Source organism: Orycteropus afer, unplaced genomic scaffold, assembly GCF_000298275.1.
Source record: "Orycteropus afer afer isolate SDZICR_OR568_19922 unplaced genomic scaffold, OryAfe1.0 scaffold00218, whole genome shotgun sequence".
NCBI lineage: Eukaryota > Metazoa > Chordata > Mammalia > Tubulidentata > Orycteropodidae > Orycteropus > Orycteropus afer.
Window position 1 is genome coordinate 1,349,951 of NW_006921805.1, and position 14,479 is coordinate 1,364,429.

The 14,479-nt window shown below is 39.3% G+C and overlaps 1 protein-coding gene across 1 annotated transcript in view; it reads right to left on the reverse strand.

The window, feature by feature from the left end:
* The window catches only part of OSBPL10 (oxysterol binding protein like 10), a 576,794-nt gene that overhangs the window by 249,116 nt on the left and 313,199 nt on the right, over positions 1 to 14,479 (reverse strand). The window contains exon 4 of the mRNA XM_007948631.2: positions 10,482 to 10,673. Within this exon, the coding sequence (XP_007946822.1) occupies positions 10,482 to 10,673 (192 nt within the window). The remainder of the gene's footprint in view (positions 1 to 10,481; positions 10,674 to 14,479) is intronic.

A 14,479-nucleotide genomic window follows, 5' to 3' on the forward strand; every position in this document is an offset into this window, starting at 1 on the left:
ATAACAACAACAACAACATGCATTAATACATGCAGCCCTGGTGGCACAGTGGTTAGGCACCCAGCTGCTAACCGAAAGGTCAGTTATTCAAACCCACCAGTCATTCCATGAGAGAAAGACATGGCAGTCTGCTTCTATATAGATTCCAAAAAGGAAAAAAGAAAAAAAAAAAAAAAAAAAACCTCATTGTCATCTAGTTGGATCTGACTCATAGCGACCCCTCCTTGGGTTTCTGAGGCAGTATCTCTACAGAAGTAGACTGCCCAACCTTCCTTCCGAGGAGTGGCTGGTAGGTTTGAACCACCAGCCTTCTGGTCAGCAGTCAAATGCATTAGGCACTACACCACCAGAATCCTATAGGGCAGTTCCACTCTTTTCTATACAGTCACATGAGTCAGAATCAACTTAACAGCAATAGATTTGGTTTTTTAATTCATGCATATACACACATATTTATTAGTATGAACACAGATTAGGCTGTATTTTTTTTTTTAAAAAAGCATTTAGCAAATAAAAATCCTATGAACATTTTACCATTTATAGCAACATCTCTATTCTGACTACCACATTACAAGAGCTCATTAGCCCGATGTAGTTAGTAGCTACTCAAGAGGAGTACAAAGACATTTCCATCATCTCAGGAAGTTCTACTGGGCAGTGTATCTCCCAGTAGATGAAGGTAGTAAGTGCACAGTGGGGAGGAGGAGGAGGAGAGCAGGAGGCAAGGGAAGAAGACTGCAAACAGAAGGGTTCAACTTTTATCCTATGGACAGCAGGGAATCAAAAAGGTTTTTGTAAATTATTATCATTTTTAATATATAGCAGAAAGGTAATATAATAAATGTTTTCATTTAGGAAGATGGCTTCCTGAAAATCCAACAAGGAATTGTGATGTGTTCTGGGCAACTATAAAGTTAAAGGGCACAGGCCACATAAGACCACCCTCACTTATGAACCAACTGCAAGTTCCAAGGGCTCCCAAAACTCTCAGGTTTGATTATTCACTAGAAGGGCTCACAGAATTCACTGAACAGTATACTAATGGTTATGGCTTATTATAGAGAAATAATAGAGATTAAAACCAGGCAAGGGACAAAGTGCATAGGACAGAGTCCAGGAAAAGTACTAATACAGTTTTCATACTGTCCTTTCCCATGGAGTCAGGTCAACTCCTTGGAAGGAAGATTGGGCAATCTTCTTCAATAGTGATACTGCCTCAGAAACCCAAGGAGGGGTCACTATGAGTCGGGTCCGAATCCATGGCACATAACAACAACCCCACATAATAACTCTCCCAGCACTGATGTGTGGTAACATGCAAAGGATATACAACCAGGGAAGCTTGCCAGAGCTTCAGGCAGTGTTCAGTTTTCACTGGGATTCCACTGCATAGGCATGACTGACCAACTGATTGCCTATGTGGTTGAGATGATGTGTTTCAAAGGCCCCACTTTAGTTACACTGTTGGTTTTTCTAATACAGCCAGCCCTCACTCTAAACCACACTGCTGGACTATCTACAGGATAGACTAACGGCCTCCCAAAATTGGAAGCAAAGGTTAGAACTTCTCTTTGAGCAAAGCCAAATTCCTCACTAAATAAGCATAATCTAGAACACAGACAGGCAATGGAGAAAAGAGGCTAGACTGAAAGGCATTCGTGAAGTTAAACACCAGCAGTAACCATACCCATTGCCTTCAAGTCAATTCCGACTCATAGCAACCCCACAGGACCGAGGAGAAGCCCCATAAGGTTTCCAAGGCTATAATCTTTATGGGAGCGGACTGCCCCATGTTTCTTCTGCAGAGGAGCTGGTGGGTTTAAACCAGCAATATTTTGGTTAGAAGCCAAGTGCATAACCAGGGCATCTTTGCAGTAGTAATCAGTGGTTTGAAAACAGATCCATAGACTGAGATCACTCCATGATGAAATCTCTTCCAGTCTAAAAGAAAAATATCAAAACCCAGGAAAATGCACTGTGTTTTTCATAAAACTGAATTTATTTAATGCAATGAAAGGTCCTTTCTTAGTTATCTAGGACTGCTGTAACAGAAATATCACAAGCGAATGGCTGCTAAATTTCTTCTCTCACAGTTTAGGAGACTACAAGTCCAAATTCAGGGTAACAGCTCTAGGGGAAGTCTTTCTCTCTCTGTTGGCTCAGAAGGAAATTTCTTGTCCCCTTTTAACATCTGTGGGCCAGCGGAGGTCTCTGTAAGTCTTAGCATCAATCTTTCCTCGAGTCTAGGAGGTTCCTCTGCTCCCAGGTCTTCTTTCCTGGTGGTGGTAGTAGGTTCCTCAATCTCTGCTCCCTTTGTTTTGTATCTCAAAAGAGATTGACTCAAAATACAACCAAGTCCTATAGATTGTGTCCTGCCTCATGAACATAACTACCTCTAATCCTGCTTCATTAACATCACAGAGGTTAGGATTTACAATACACAAGATAATTACATCAGATCATAAAATGGAAGATAATTATCTAATACTGAGAATCATGGCCTAACCAAGTTGACACATACATTGGGTGGGGGGGGGGGGTAGACAGACACAATTCAACCTATAACAGGTCTTGTATTCTGAGATTGTATTCCTATCCCGGCAAACATGAAAATGTCCTCTTATGAAATGGTGGAAACCACTGATTGTCACTATGCTTTTAAAATGTCCTTACTGAGCAATTTTTTTTTTTTAAATACAATCTTGTTTTGCACCCAAAAATTCTTTCTAAATTTCAGAGTATAAGTAGAATAAAAAATTCTGGAAACCACTTCTTTAAACAACTTCTAGACCTTACTAACATGTACATTGGGTCCAATGTACACACATTATTCTGTTTCCTGATTTTCTTACTTATTTCATATACACATGTGAATGCTGCTGTAACACTAATATGATTTCTATTTTAAATTAAATATAGTAATTCAGTGCTATGGTTTACTTGGTCATTTCCATGATATTTTGTATGGATCTATTACTTTATTTGTATGAATATCTTTATCTAAATTAATTTTGTTCATCCTGCCATGGATTGTTCCCACAGGACATAGTCCCTATCACAGTTATCCACTGCTGCTATAACAGAAATAGCACACGTGAGTGGCTTTAATTAAAACTTATTTTCACACAGTTTAGGAGGCTAGAAGTTCAAAATCAGGGTGCTGGTTCTAAGGGCAGGCTTTCTTCATCTGTCTGCTCTGCAGGAAGGCCCTTCTCTCTTGTGAGCTGCTACTCCTGGGGAGTCTTCATGTGGCTTGACATCTCTCTTCCTCTGTCTCTGCTCTGCTCCCTTATTTAATTTCTTTTTATAGCTCTGTGTTAGACAGGGTTCTCTAGAGAAACAAAACCAGTAAAGCTCATATAGAGAGACAGAAAGAGAAATTTATCTTGGGAAAATGGCTCACACACTTATAGAAGCTGGCAAGCCCCAAGTTCTTGGATCAAACGTCAAGCTGGATGGAGGCTTTTCCTGACTCTCGCAGCTGCAGGGGCTGAGAAGCTCAAGGTTGGCAGGCAGTATACTGGCTATTAACTCTAGCGAATTATGAATCCAAGATCTCCAGACGAATGGTGTACTGTTCACTCATGGACTGTGGTAGGCAGAATCCTGATCCACAGAAGAGTGTCTCCTTTCCCAGGATGTCCATAAATATACTGGAAGCAAGCCACAGCCCTAGGGAAACTCCCTTTCAATGGACCAGCTGCTCAAAACATATGCATCTGATCCCATCATTGGAATAACCCACATCACAATTGCTTAAACCACACAGAATTGTGGTCCAGCCAAACTTGACACACAGCTCCAACTAACATAATCTCAAAAGAGATTGACTCAAGACACACCCTATGCTAATCATGCTTCATTAACAAAGACAACCCACTTCCAAATGGAATTATCAACACAAGCATGTTGTTTGTTGTTGTTATGTGCCGTGGAGTCGCCCCGACTCATAGCAACCCCTCCTTGGGTTTCCGAGGCAGTATCACTACAGAAGTAGGATTGCCCAACCTTCCTTCCGAGGAGTGACTGGTGGGTTTGAACTGCCAGCCTTCTGGTAAGCAGTCAACTGCCTTAGGCACTATGCTACCAGAACTCCTAACACAAGCATAGAGGTTAGGATTTAAAACACTTATTTTGGGGGGACCAATTCAACCCATAACAGTCCCTAACAGGGAATCTATGGGTCTATTGCAGTGAACAATTCTGCTTTGCATTTAGTTATTATATCTCACCAGACTACAGCAAAAAGAAAATATACAGCAGTCCCATCATTTCTTATCACCCCTACCAATAATGGCTTTAATTGCTTTGGATAATCAATAAACAAAGTTGCTTTAATTTTCATTTCTTGAACTACTAGTGAAGATATGCAGGTTTCTTGAAATGATATTGTGTTAGAATTCCCTACATTCATCTCTCCTTACTACTTGCTGAGGGGACTGTGGGTACTGACCTTTGGTATCTCAATTCTTTATATTTTGGATGATAATCACTTAATGTTCTAAATTGCCCTGTTATTTTCACCCATGCTGTAGGATTCCATTTAATATTTATTCTGTTGTCTTTGGCTAGGCTATTTTTCTTCTATTCTTTAGATATGCAGGCACATTTGTCTGGCATATGATCATTTTCCCCATTGCTTCAGTGGTCATAAGGTTATCTTCCCTTTACAGCTGGAATAAAAATGCCATTCCACTTTCCTCTCATTATGTTAGAGATAAATACAGTGGCATCTAAAAGTGGAGGCCTTGATATTCTGAAATCAATATACATTTAAAACTGAAGAACTTTCTAGTATGATTGAAATTTGCTCAGATAGTTCCCAAGATGGATCTCTCCACATCAAAAAATGCCAGACATCAAGAAACAGCTACCCTTCTCCAGTCAGGAAAGAAGACAGACATGAGATCCAAGAACCAAAATGTTCAACTCTTCTGTCATGGAGGTTTAACATTCAACATTTCTCTCCAACACAAGTGTTTGTACATACATCTAAACAAACTCACTTACAAGTAATTTTCAGCAAGAAAGTTCATCCAGGCACAACGGCAATCACCTGAAGTGTTATATTGCTTCCCAAGAGTATATCAAAACGGCTATGGAGATGAGACATTTTGCCTAATTATTTTTTATAATGAAACTCCATAGGCAATTTCAATGTTTTTCCCCACAGAAGAATAAAGCAAAAAGCAACAATTATGTAATTATTCACAAACTTTAGCACATACTGGTAGATTATTTCTATATATCTATACATGTAATATATAGTTTGTTGCACTGTGCTTATTGCTTTGAGGCTGGAAGCTATGCCACCAGTATTTTAAATACCAGGAGGGTCATTCAGGGTAGACAGCTTTCAGTAGAGCTTCCATACTGAGACTGGGAAGAAGGAAGGCCACCCACTTCTTAAAAAATTGGCCAGTGAAAACTTTATGAACAGCAGGGAAACACTCTCTGATATAGTAATGGAAAACTTTATGAATAGCCCTGAAACACTGTCTGATAATAGTGCCAGAAGTTGCACCCCTCAGGTCAGAAGGCACTCAAGACTGGAGAAGAGCTGCCCCCTTAAAGCAGAGGCAGCCTCAAGGACATAGACGAAGTAAAGCTTTCCAGACCTCCATTTGCTGGTGGGGTATGTCTCAAAATGGGAAGAAAGAGCTGCAAACATCCACTGATAATCAGTGTGGAATGTCCAAAGCATGAATGTAGGAAAATTAGAAGCTGTCAAAAATGAAACGGAATGCACAAAGATCAATATCCTAGGCATTAATGAACTGAAATGGACTGGTTTGGGCCATTTTGAATCAGGCAACCACATCATCTATTATGCTGGGAATGACAATTTGAAGAGGAATGGCATGGCAGTCATCATCACAAAAAATGTTTCAAGATCCTGAAGTACAATGCTGTCAGTGATAGGATAATACCCATATGCCTACAAGAAAGACTAGTTAATACTACTATTATTCAAATTTACACATCAATCACTAAAGCCCAAGATAAGGAAGTTGAAGATTTTCACCAATTTTTACAGTATGAAACTGACCAAACATGCAATCAAAATTTATTGATATTTACTGGTGACTGGAATATAAAAGTTATAAACAAAGAAGAATCACCAATAGTTGGAAAATATGGCCTAAGTGATAGAAATGACATCGAAGATTGCATGACAGACTTTATGAAGACCAATGACTTCTTCATCGCAAGTACCTTTTCTTTCAGCAACATAAATGGTGGCTATACACGTGGACCTTGCCAGGCAGGATACACAGAAATTAAATCAACTATATCTCTGGGAAGAGATGATGGGAGAAGCTCAATATCTTCAGCCAAAACAAGGCCAAAAGCTGACTGTGGAACAGACCATCAACTGCTCATATGCAAATTCAAGTTAAAGCTGAAGAAAATTAAATTAAGTCCACAAGAGCCAAAATATGATCTTAATTATATCCCACCTGAATTTAGAGACCATCTGAAAAACAGATTTGATGCACTGAATACCAATGACAGAAAACCAGACAAACTGTGGGATGACATCAAGAACATCATACATGAAGCAAAAGGTCATTAAAAAGACAGGAAGAAATGACCAAAATGGATGCCAGAAAAGACTCTGAAACTTGCTGTTAAATGGAGAGGAGCTAAAGCAAATGGAAAAAAAAAAAAATAAAAGAACTGAACAGAAGATTTCAAAGAGCAGCATGAGAAGACAAAGTCAATTATTACAATGAAATATGCCAAGACCTGGAGTTAGTAAACCAAAAGGGAAGAACATGCTCAGCATTTCTCAAGCTGAAAGAACTGAAGAAAAATGTCAAGCTTCGAGTTGCCATACTGACAGATTCTATGGAAAAAATATTGAATGATCCAGGCAACATCAAAAGAAGATGGAAGGAATACACAGGGTCACTGTACAAAAAATAATTGGTCAACATTCATCTACTTCAAGAGGTGGCATATGATCAAGAACCAATGGTGCTGAGGGAAGAAGTCAAAGCTTCAGTGATGGAACTGGTGAGAAACAAGGCTCCAGGAAGTGATAGAATACCCATTGAGATGTGTCAACAAACAGATGCCACACTGGAGGCACTCACAAGAGATCTGGAAGACAGCTACCTGGGCAAATGACTGGGAGAGATCCATATTTGTACCCATTCCAAAGAAAGGTGATCCCACAGAATGTGGAATTCACTGAACAATATCATTAATATCAAACACAAGTAAAATCTTGCTGAAGATTATTCAAAAACAGTTGCAGCAGTATATTGAAAAGAAAATTCCAGAAATGCAAGCTGGATTCAGAAGAGGATGTGGAACGAGAGATATCATTGTTGATGTCAGATGGATCTTGGCTGAAAACAAAGAATACCAGAAAGAAAGATGTTTATTTGTGTTTTATGGACTATGCAAAAGCATTCAATTGTGTGGATCATAACAATTTCTGGATAACATTGAGAAAAATGGGAATTCCAGAACACTTAATTGTGCTCACAAGGAACGTGACCAAGTGGCTGATGTTCAAATAGAACAAGAGGATACAGCATGACTTAAAATCAGGAAGGGTGTGCATCAGGGTTGTATCCTTTCACCTTATTTATTCAACTGTATGCTGAGCAAATAATCTGAGAAGCTGGACTATATGAAGAAAAATGTGGCATCAGGATTGGGGGAAGGCTCATTAACAACCTGCAATACGCAGACGATACAATCTTGCTTGCTGAAAGTGAAGATGACTTGAAGCACTTACTGATGGAGATTAAAGATTACAGTCTACAGGATAGATTATACCTCAACATAAAGAAAATGAAAATCCTCACAAACAGACCAAGCAGCAGCATCACGATAAATGGAGAAAAGACTGAAGTTAAAGATTTCTTATTACTTGGATCCACAATCAACACCAATGGAAGCAGCAGTCAAGAAATCAGACAATGTACTGCACTGCAATCTGCAAAAGACCTCTTTCAAGTGCTGAAAAGCAGAGAAATCTCTCTGAAGACTAAGATATGCTTAACCCAAGCCATGGGAGCATTGATGGCGTAGTGTCTAAGGCAGTTGACTGCTAACCAGAAGACTGGCAGTTCAAACCCACCAGCCACTCCACAGAAGGAAGACTGGGCAATCTACTTCTGTAAAGATTGACTGCTTCAGAAACCCAAAGAGGGTTGCTATGAGTTGGAATCGGATGGCAGCGAGTTTGGTTTTGGTTCTGAACCCAAGCCATGGTATTTTCCATCAACTCATACGTATGTATTTCAATTTTTTATTAAAGCCACTGCTCACTGGACCACCCCATTTTATTTTCCCTGTAAGTGGCAGGCCTACTATTGTCATTCATAACAGAAGGTCTAATAGAGATTCTTTACAATAGAAAAAGAATTCATGAAATACCATTAACTTTCAACCTTTTTTTTTGAATGATTAGAGGAGCTCTGGTAGCATAGTGCCTAAGCCACTTGACTGCTAACCAGAAGCCTGGCCCTTCAAACCCACCAGCCACTCCTCGAAAGGAAGGTGGGGCAATCTACTTCTGTAGTGATACCACCTTGGAAACCCAAGGAGGGATAGCTATGAATCGGGTCCAACTCCATGGCACGTAACAACAACATAGCGTTTAAGTACTTGTGAAAATATCTGCAATGAGATCTACAAAAATGTGAGGTGATGGTATTGTGGTTAAGTTTTGTTTATTTTTAAATTAAATATTTTTATTTCTTGTTTATTTTATTTATTTTTTTTAATTACTGTCGGATAAACACTGAAGCACATATTAGCAATGATAAAGTGAGACAATGCCTAAATTTTTTTTTTTTTCAAATGCTCTAGCAAAAGGAAGGAGGCTTGTGGAGGAAAATAGATGAAACAAGAACAGAAAACTGAAATTATTAAATTTGGGAGAAGGGTACATTATACTGATCTATGTTTGCTTACATTGTATTTGAAAATTTCCCATAACTTAGTGTCTTGAATAGGTGCTACAAAAAGTGAAAAGCAATGTATACATGTGCACAATCATTCATCTTATCAACAATGTAACAAAATTAAGCTAATAGCCAAATATGTTTTCTTTTTAATGTCAGAATGACTATTTCAAAGTGATAATTCTACCAATAATTTAACATCTTAGAATTCTGTCTAACTTTTCTGTATTAGACAGTAGACAGTATGTTCAAGTGTAAACCTATCAAGAAAGGTATGTCTTCCATGGACATCTACAGATCTGATTCAGAAGATTTTCAGATTTTCTGTCCTGGACCAGAAATCAGACCAAGAGTCAGCCAAGAGAGTACTACCTAGACCCGCATCATGACATTTAAAAAATACTATGGGATGTATGCTGACTTAAGCAGCAGCAACATCCTGCTTCCACATGTCCCATTGTCCTGGTACCTTCACTAAGGAACAACAACCGGTCTATATACAAGTCAACGGCAGGTCAAAATATCCTTAGCATTCCACTGACGTTAGGCATCCAAGAGCAGCATTACTATTTATAGACAGTCAATCCTCAATGATAGTTACAAATGATGATTCAAACACTAAGGGATCAATCATATCATTATTTGGTAAACTCCAAACTGATGGCTTCCCAGTCAATCAAGCCTAAAACCAAAGCATAACTGACATCATGTTCATAGGCACTTCTAGTTAAAGGGTTTTCACATGTGCATTATTGTGACTAATCCTTGCATTACCACTGATAGAGTGATTTTAAAAAGAAAAAAACAACCCACTGCTGTCATGTTGATTCTGACTCTTAGCAACCCTACAGGACAGAGTAGAATCCCACAAGGATTCCAAGGCTGTAAATCTTTATGGAAGACTGACACAGCTTTCTCACACAGATCAGCTGGTGGGTTTAAACCACTGACTGTTGGTTAGCAGCCGAGCGCTTAACCACTACAACACCAGGGCTCCTTTGACAGGGTGATAAACCCTATGTTACTTCCATTTTATAGACACAGAAATTGTAGTTCAGAGTTTTTCAAAGACTTGTTAAAAAACAGTCTTCTTACACTAAGGATAATGATCTCTTCATTACCCAACACCACCCTTGAGTGTTTCTGTGAAGGAAGTTAAGTACTTTAGAAAGAAAGTGAAGCAGGCCAGAAAAGGGAATCAGAATTAGGTCTAATACTTTCTGAGCCTCAAAACATCTCTAAAACATTTCCTCATTATCCATTTTATTTTTTACTGTCTTTTCTTTGCCATATTTTCATCATATTTCCATTTATATCCTTTTTGTGTGTGTGTGTGTCTGGGCTTGTTAATAGCTTGCTAAACTTAAGAAACAGACCTTTTTTTTCCTTCTTCTTTTTTTTTTTTTTGTTTTAGCCAGGAGGGATTGCCGTGGCCGTGTGGTCCACTCTCTTCATAAATCAAGATGAAACAAAGGAAAAGAGACATTGGCAGAACAACAGCCATGGCCCCCAACTCCCATGGACCACATAACCTAGTAGGAGAGCATAGCCTACCTCTCTGACTTCGTGAAGCTGGCCGGAAATCTGACTCTTGGTTCTTCGGGCAGCTGCAGGCGACTTGTGATGCGTGATTGTGACAACACCGGGGGCCCCCGCAATGAGGTGTCTCTGGCTACAGGGAGACGCAGAATTGGGTGTTCCATGGGGGAGCAAAGTGAGACTTCGGCTTCGGGAGCTTGGAGTACTCTAGAATAAGCAACAGGTGTCAAAACTCAACAACTGACCTGCAGAACATGGCTAAGTACTGGTTTCCATTTGTTTTGGACCTCTTAATCCTTCCCCTTCATAAATTTTGAGGAATGAAGGCATGGAAGAGATAAAATACTCTCATAAACAGCTGCTAGAGAAAGACAATTTCTATTAACTATCCTTCTGGTCTCATCCCCAAAGGTGTCTTTCCAAGCACATATGCTATACTATGACCATGAAGAATTAACTCAAAGTCTCCGCCCACATACCACACACTCTCGTGGATCAGTGCCTCTGCAGGTATTCTCTCCCCTCCCCAGAATACCCTTCTCCTCCTGGCTGGTAAGTTTATGTTGAGCCTTCAAGATTCCATTAAGCTGTTGCCTGGTCTGTGAAGCATCTCCCCGACTCCTCATTGTTTTTCACCTCTCTTTATCATTGCATCAAGATTATGTTCATCGTTCAGCTACTTCAACAGATTCTTTCTTACTCATCTTTAAATACTATGTGACAGGCTTGAGGATATATTCTTTTACTCATATTTATATCTTCAGGCCTGGCACACAGTATTTAATTTATTAAATGCTTAATAAATATTTGCTGAATGAATAAATGAACTAAGTTATCCATCAATTAATCCTGATTTGTAAGTACCACGTTAATATACTAAAATAATATAATACATGTGATAGCTTAGTATATGGTAAAGATAGCATCTCAACTTAGTGGGAAGATGAACTGAATTTTCCAATAAATGGTGTTGGAATAACTAGGTAGCTGTTTATCATGGATTGAATTGTATCCCCCCCCCAAAAAAAAAAAAATGTGTCAACTTGGCTAGGCCATGATTCTCAGTGTTTTGGCAATAACATAATGATGTAATACTTTCCCATTATAGAACCTGATGTGATGAACTAATCAGTTATAAGGGGATTAGGGTGGGATGCAACACCCCTACTCAAGGCCCAGCCTTGATGCCATGTAAGGGGAGTTTCCCTGAGGTGTGGCCTGTATCATCTTTCATCTTACAAGAGTCAAAAAGAGAGAGAAGTAAACAAAGATGGAGGGACTTGACTACTGCTAAAAAAGAAAAGCCAGAAGCAGAGTGTGTTCTTTGGATCCCTGTGCTATGTATCTCCTGTTGTTGTTGTTGTTATGTGCTGTCGAGTCCAACCCGACTCATAGCGACCCCTCCTTGGGTTTCTGAGGCAGTATTACTACGGAAGTAGATTGCCCCATCTTCCCTCCAAGAACCTCCTAGACCCAGGGAAAGAATGATGCCAAGATACATATAAATCTCCAAGGGGTACTGAGCACATAGAAAGAAGACAAGGACCCTTCCCCAAAACCAACAGAGAGAAAACCTTCCCTCAGAGCTGGTGCCTTGAATTCAGACCTCTAGCCTCCTGTACTGTGACAGAATAAATTTGTTTGTTAAAGCTGTCTACCTGTGATATCACTGTTATAATAGTACTAGATAACTAAGACACCATTTAAAACGCAAAATCGGATTAAAACCTCAGGTTCTAGACCCCCAATGGATCAAAGACTTTAATGGAAGGAGAAAGAAAACAAAAACAAAACATAAAAGGATTAGGAGAAAATATGTAAGAAAGGCCCAATATTTCAAATCCAAAACAAATAAACTTGAAAATTTTGAATACCTAAAAAATTTAAAACTTTAAGGGAAAGAAATAACAAGACCCACCACATTAGCAAAGTCAAGCAATAAACTAGGAAAAAACATTTGCAAATTTTTTTACAACAAAAAGATTGTCTTAATTTACATACTAAGTTTATAATTCCTAGAAATTATAAGAACAGTAAACCATTTGGGCAAAGATTTGAACAGTTTACAGAAAACATAAATGGCCCTTAACTATATGAAAATATGTTCAACTATATGCTTAAGTTAGGGAGCTCTGGAGGCATAGTTCCTAAGGCATTTGACTGCTAACTAGAAGGCTGGCAGTTCAAAGCCACCAGCTGTTCCTCAGAAGGAAGGTTGGGCAATGTACTTCCATAGTGATTAAAAAAATGTTAAAAAAAAAAAACAAGAAAACAAATTCACTGCTATCGCGTCGGATCTGACTCATAGCGGACCCCCCTTGGGTGTCTGAGGCAGTATCATTATTGCAGTAGAATGCCTAACCTTCCTCCCAAGGAGTAGCTCATGGGATTGAACTGCCAGCCTTTTGGTTAGCAGTCAAATGCCTTAGGCACTCTGCCACTAGTGATAACACCTTGGAAACCCAAGGAGGGCTCACTATGTGTCAGATCCAACTCGAAGGCAGTGAGTTTGGTTTTTGGCTTGTACTCATAAATTAAATTACATTCAAACTATACTTAGATACTATCTTTTACACATAAAGTAGGCAAAAATCCAGAAGTGTGATTACATAATGTGTTGACAAAACCATAGAGAAACAGGCTTATGAAAGTGTAAGGTGGCAAAACACCTGAGAAGGGCAAACTGGAAGCACCTGCCGGAGTAGCAAATACACTTCTCTGTGAATCAGCAACCCCACATCTGGGAACATATCCTTCAGATACACCTGCAGCAGATGAGATGGCATATGTACATGGTTAGTCATCATGGCAGGATGTTTAATGGCAAAGGACTGAGGACAACCCAAATGTCCATCAGTATAGAACAGGTGAAATAAATTACTGTACACCCACACAGTGGAATACTCTTATCTATAAAAATATAATGAGAAACTCTAGGAGTTGATCAGGAAAAAAATCTCTAAATTATTTAGCTAAGTGGGAAAAGAAGGTATTGAGTCATAAGATAGTATGAAAACTTCTGTGGAAAATAAGCATTTTCATTCCTTGTTTAAAATTACACAAAATTATTTAGAAAGACACAGGTGAAACTAGTAACCAAAAGCCAAACCAAACTCATTTCCAGAGAGTTGATTCTGACTCACAGCAACCCTCATTGGCTTTCAAAGGAGGTAAATCTTTACAGAAGTAGATTGATTAGAAGATGGAGGAATAGGCAGACAAGTGACACAGACCCTCTTCAACAAAGAAAAGAAAAACCAATTGACAGAGACACAGAAGATAATCCTGGAGCTTTGAAAGGAACTATACAGAAGTGGATTAGGCACCAAGCAGTGGAAAAACCTGAACAAAAACAGTGAGTACAGAGATGGTCAAAGGTGTGGACTGTCAGCTACACTGAGGAGACCAACAGCCTGAATATTTCCAAGTGGTGTTGGGCCCTGAGAATTGACCTAAAGATCAGCCCTGGTCACCAAAGGCTGCAGGGACGACTGCGCTGGTGGCCTATGACTAGGAAGGAAACAGAAAGGAGGGAGACAACCTGAGCTGTTGACTTTCTACTGTTCGGAGAGTGCAGCCATTTTGATTGTTTACGCATGCAGCCATTTTGGATATTTAAAGTGACTAAGGGTGCAGCCATTTTGAATGTTTACAAGTAGTGGCCATTTGGGATATTTAAAGTGACCGAGGGCGCAGCCTTTTGAATCTTTACAAGTGACAACCATTTTGGATTTTAAAGTCACAAGCATTCTCATTTGGATTCCAGGGATGTAAGCATAGGTTCTGTTTGCCAAGGTTGGCAGGGACATATGAGAGGCTGACAGCAGGAAAGGAGATAGGTGGTGAGTGCGTAAGTGCTGTCAACTGGTGAACAGAGGAGCACAGCACAGTACCCTGCTTGCGTAGGTAACATACAAACAAAACAAAGAAAATGAAAAGCATGGGCAAGTCACTCCAACATACAATCACCAATTAAATATAAACATACAACCTCAAAATGCCTTGGAGACAAT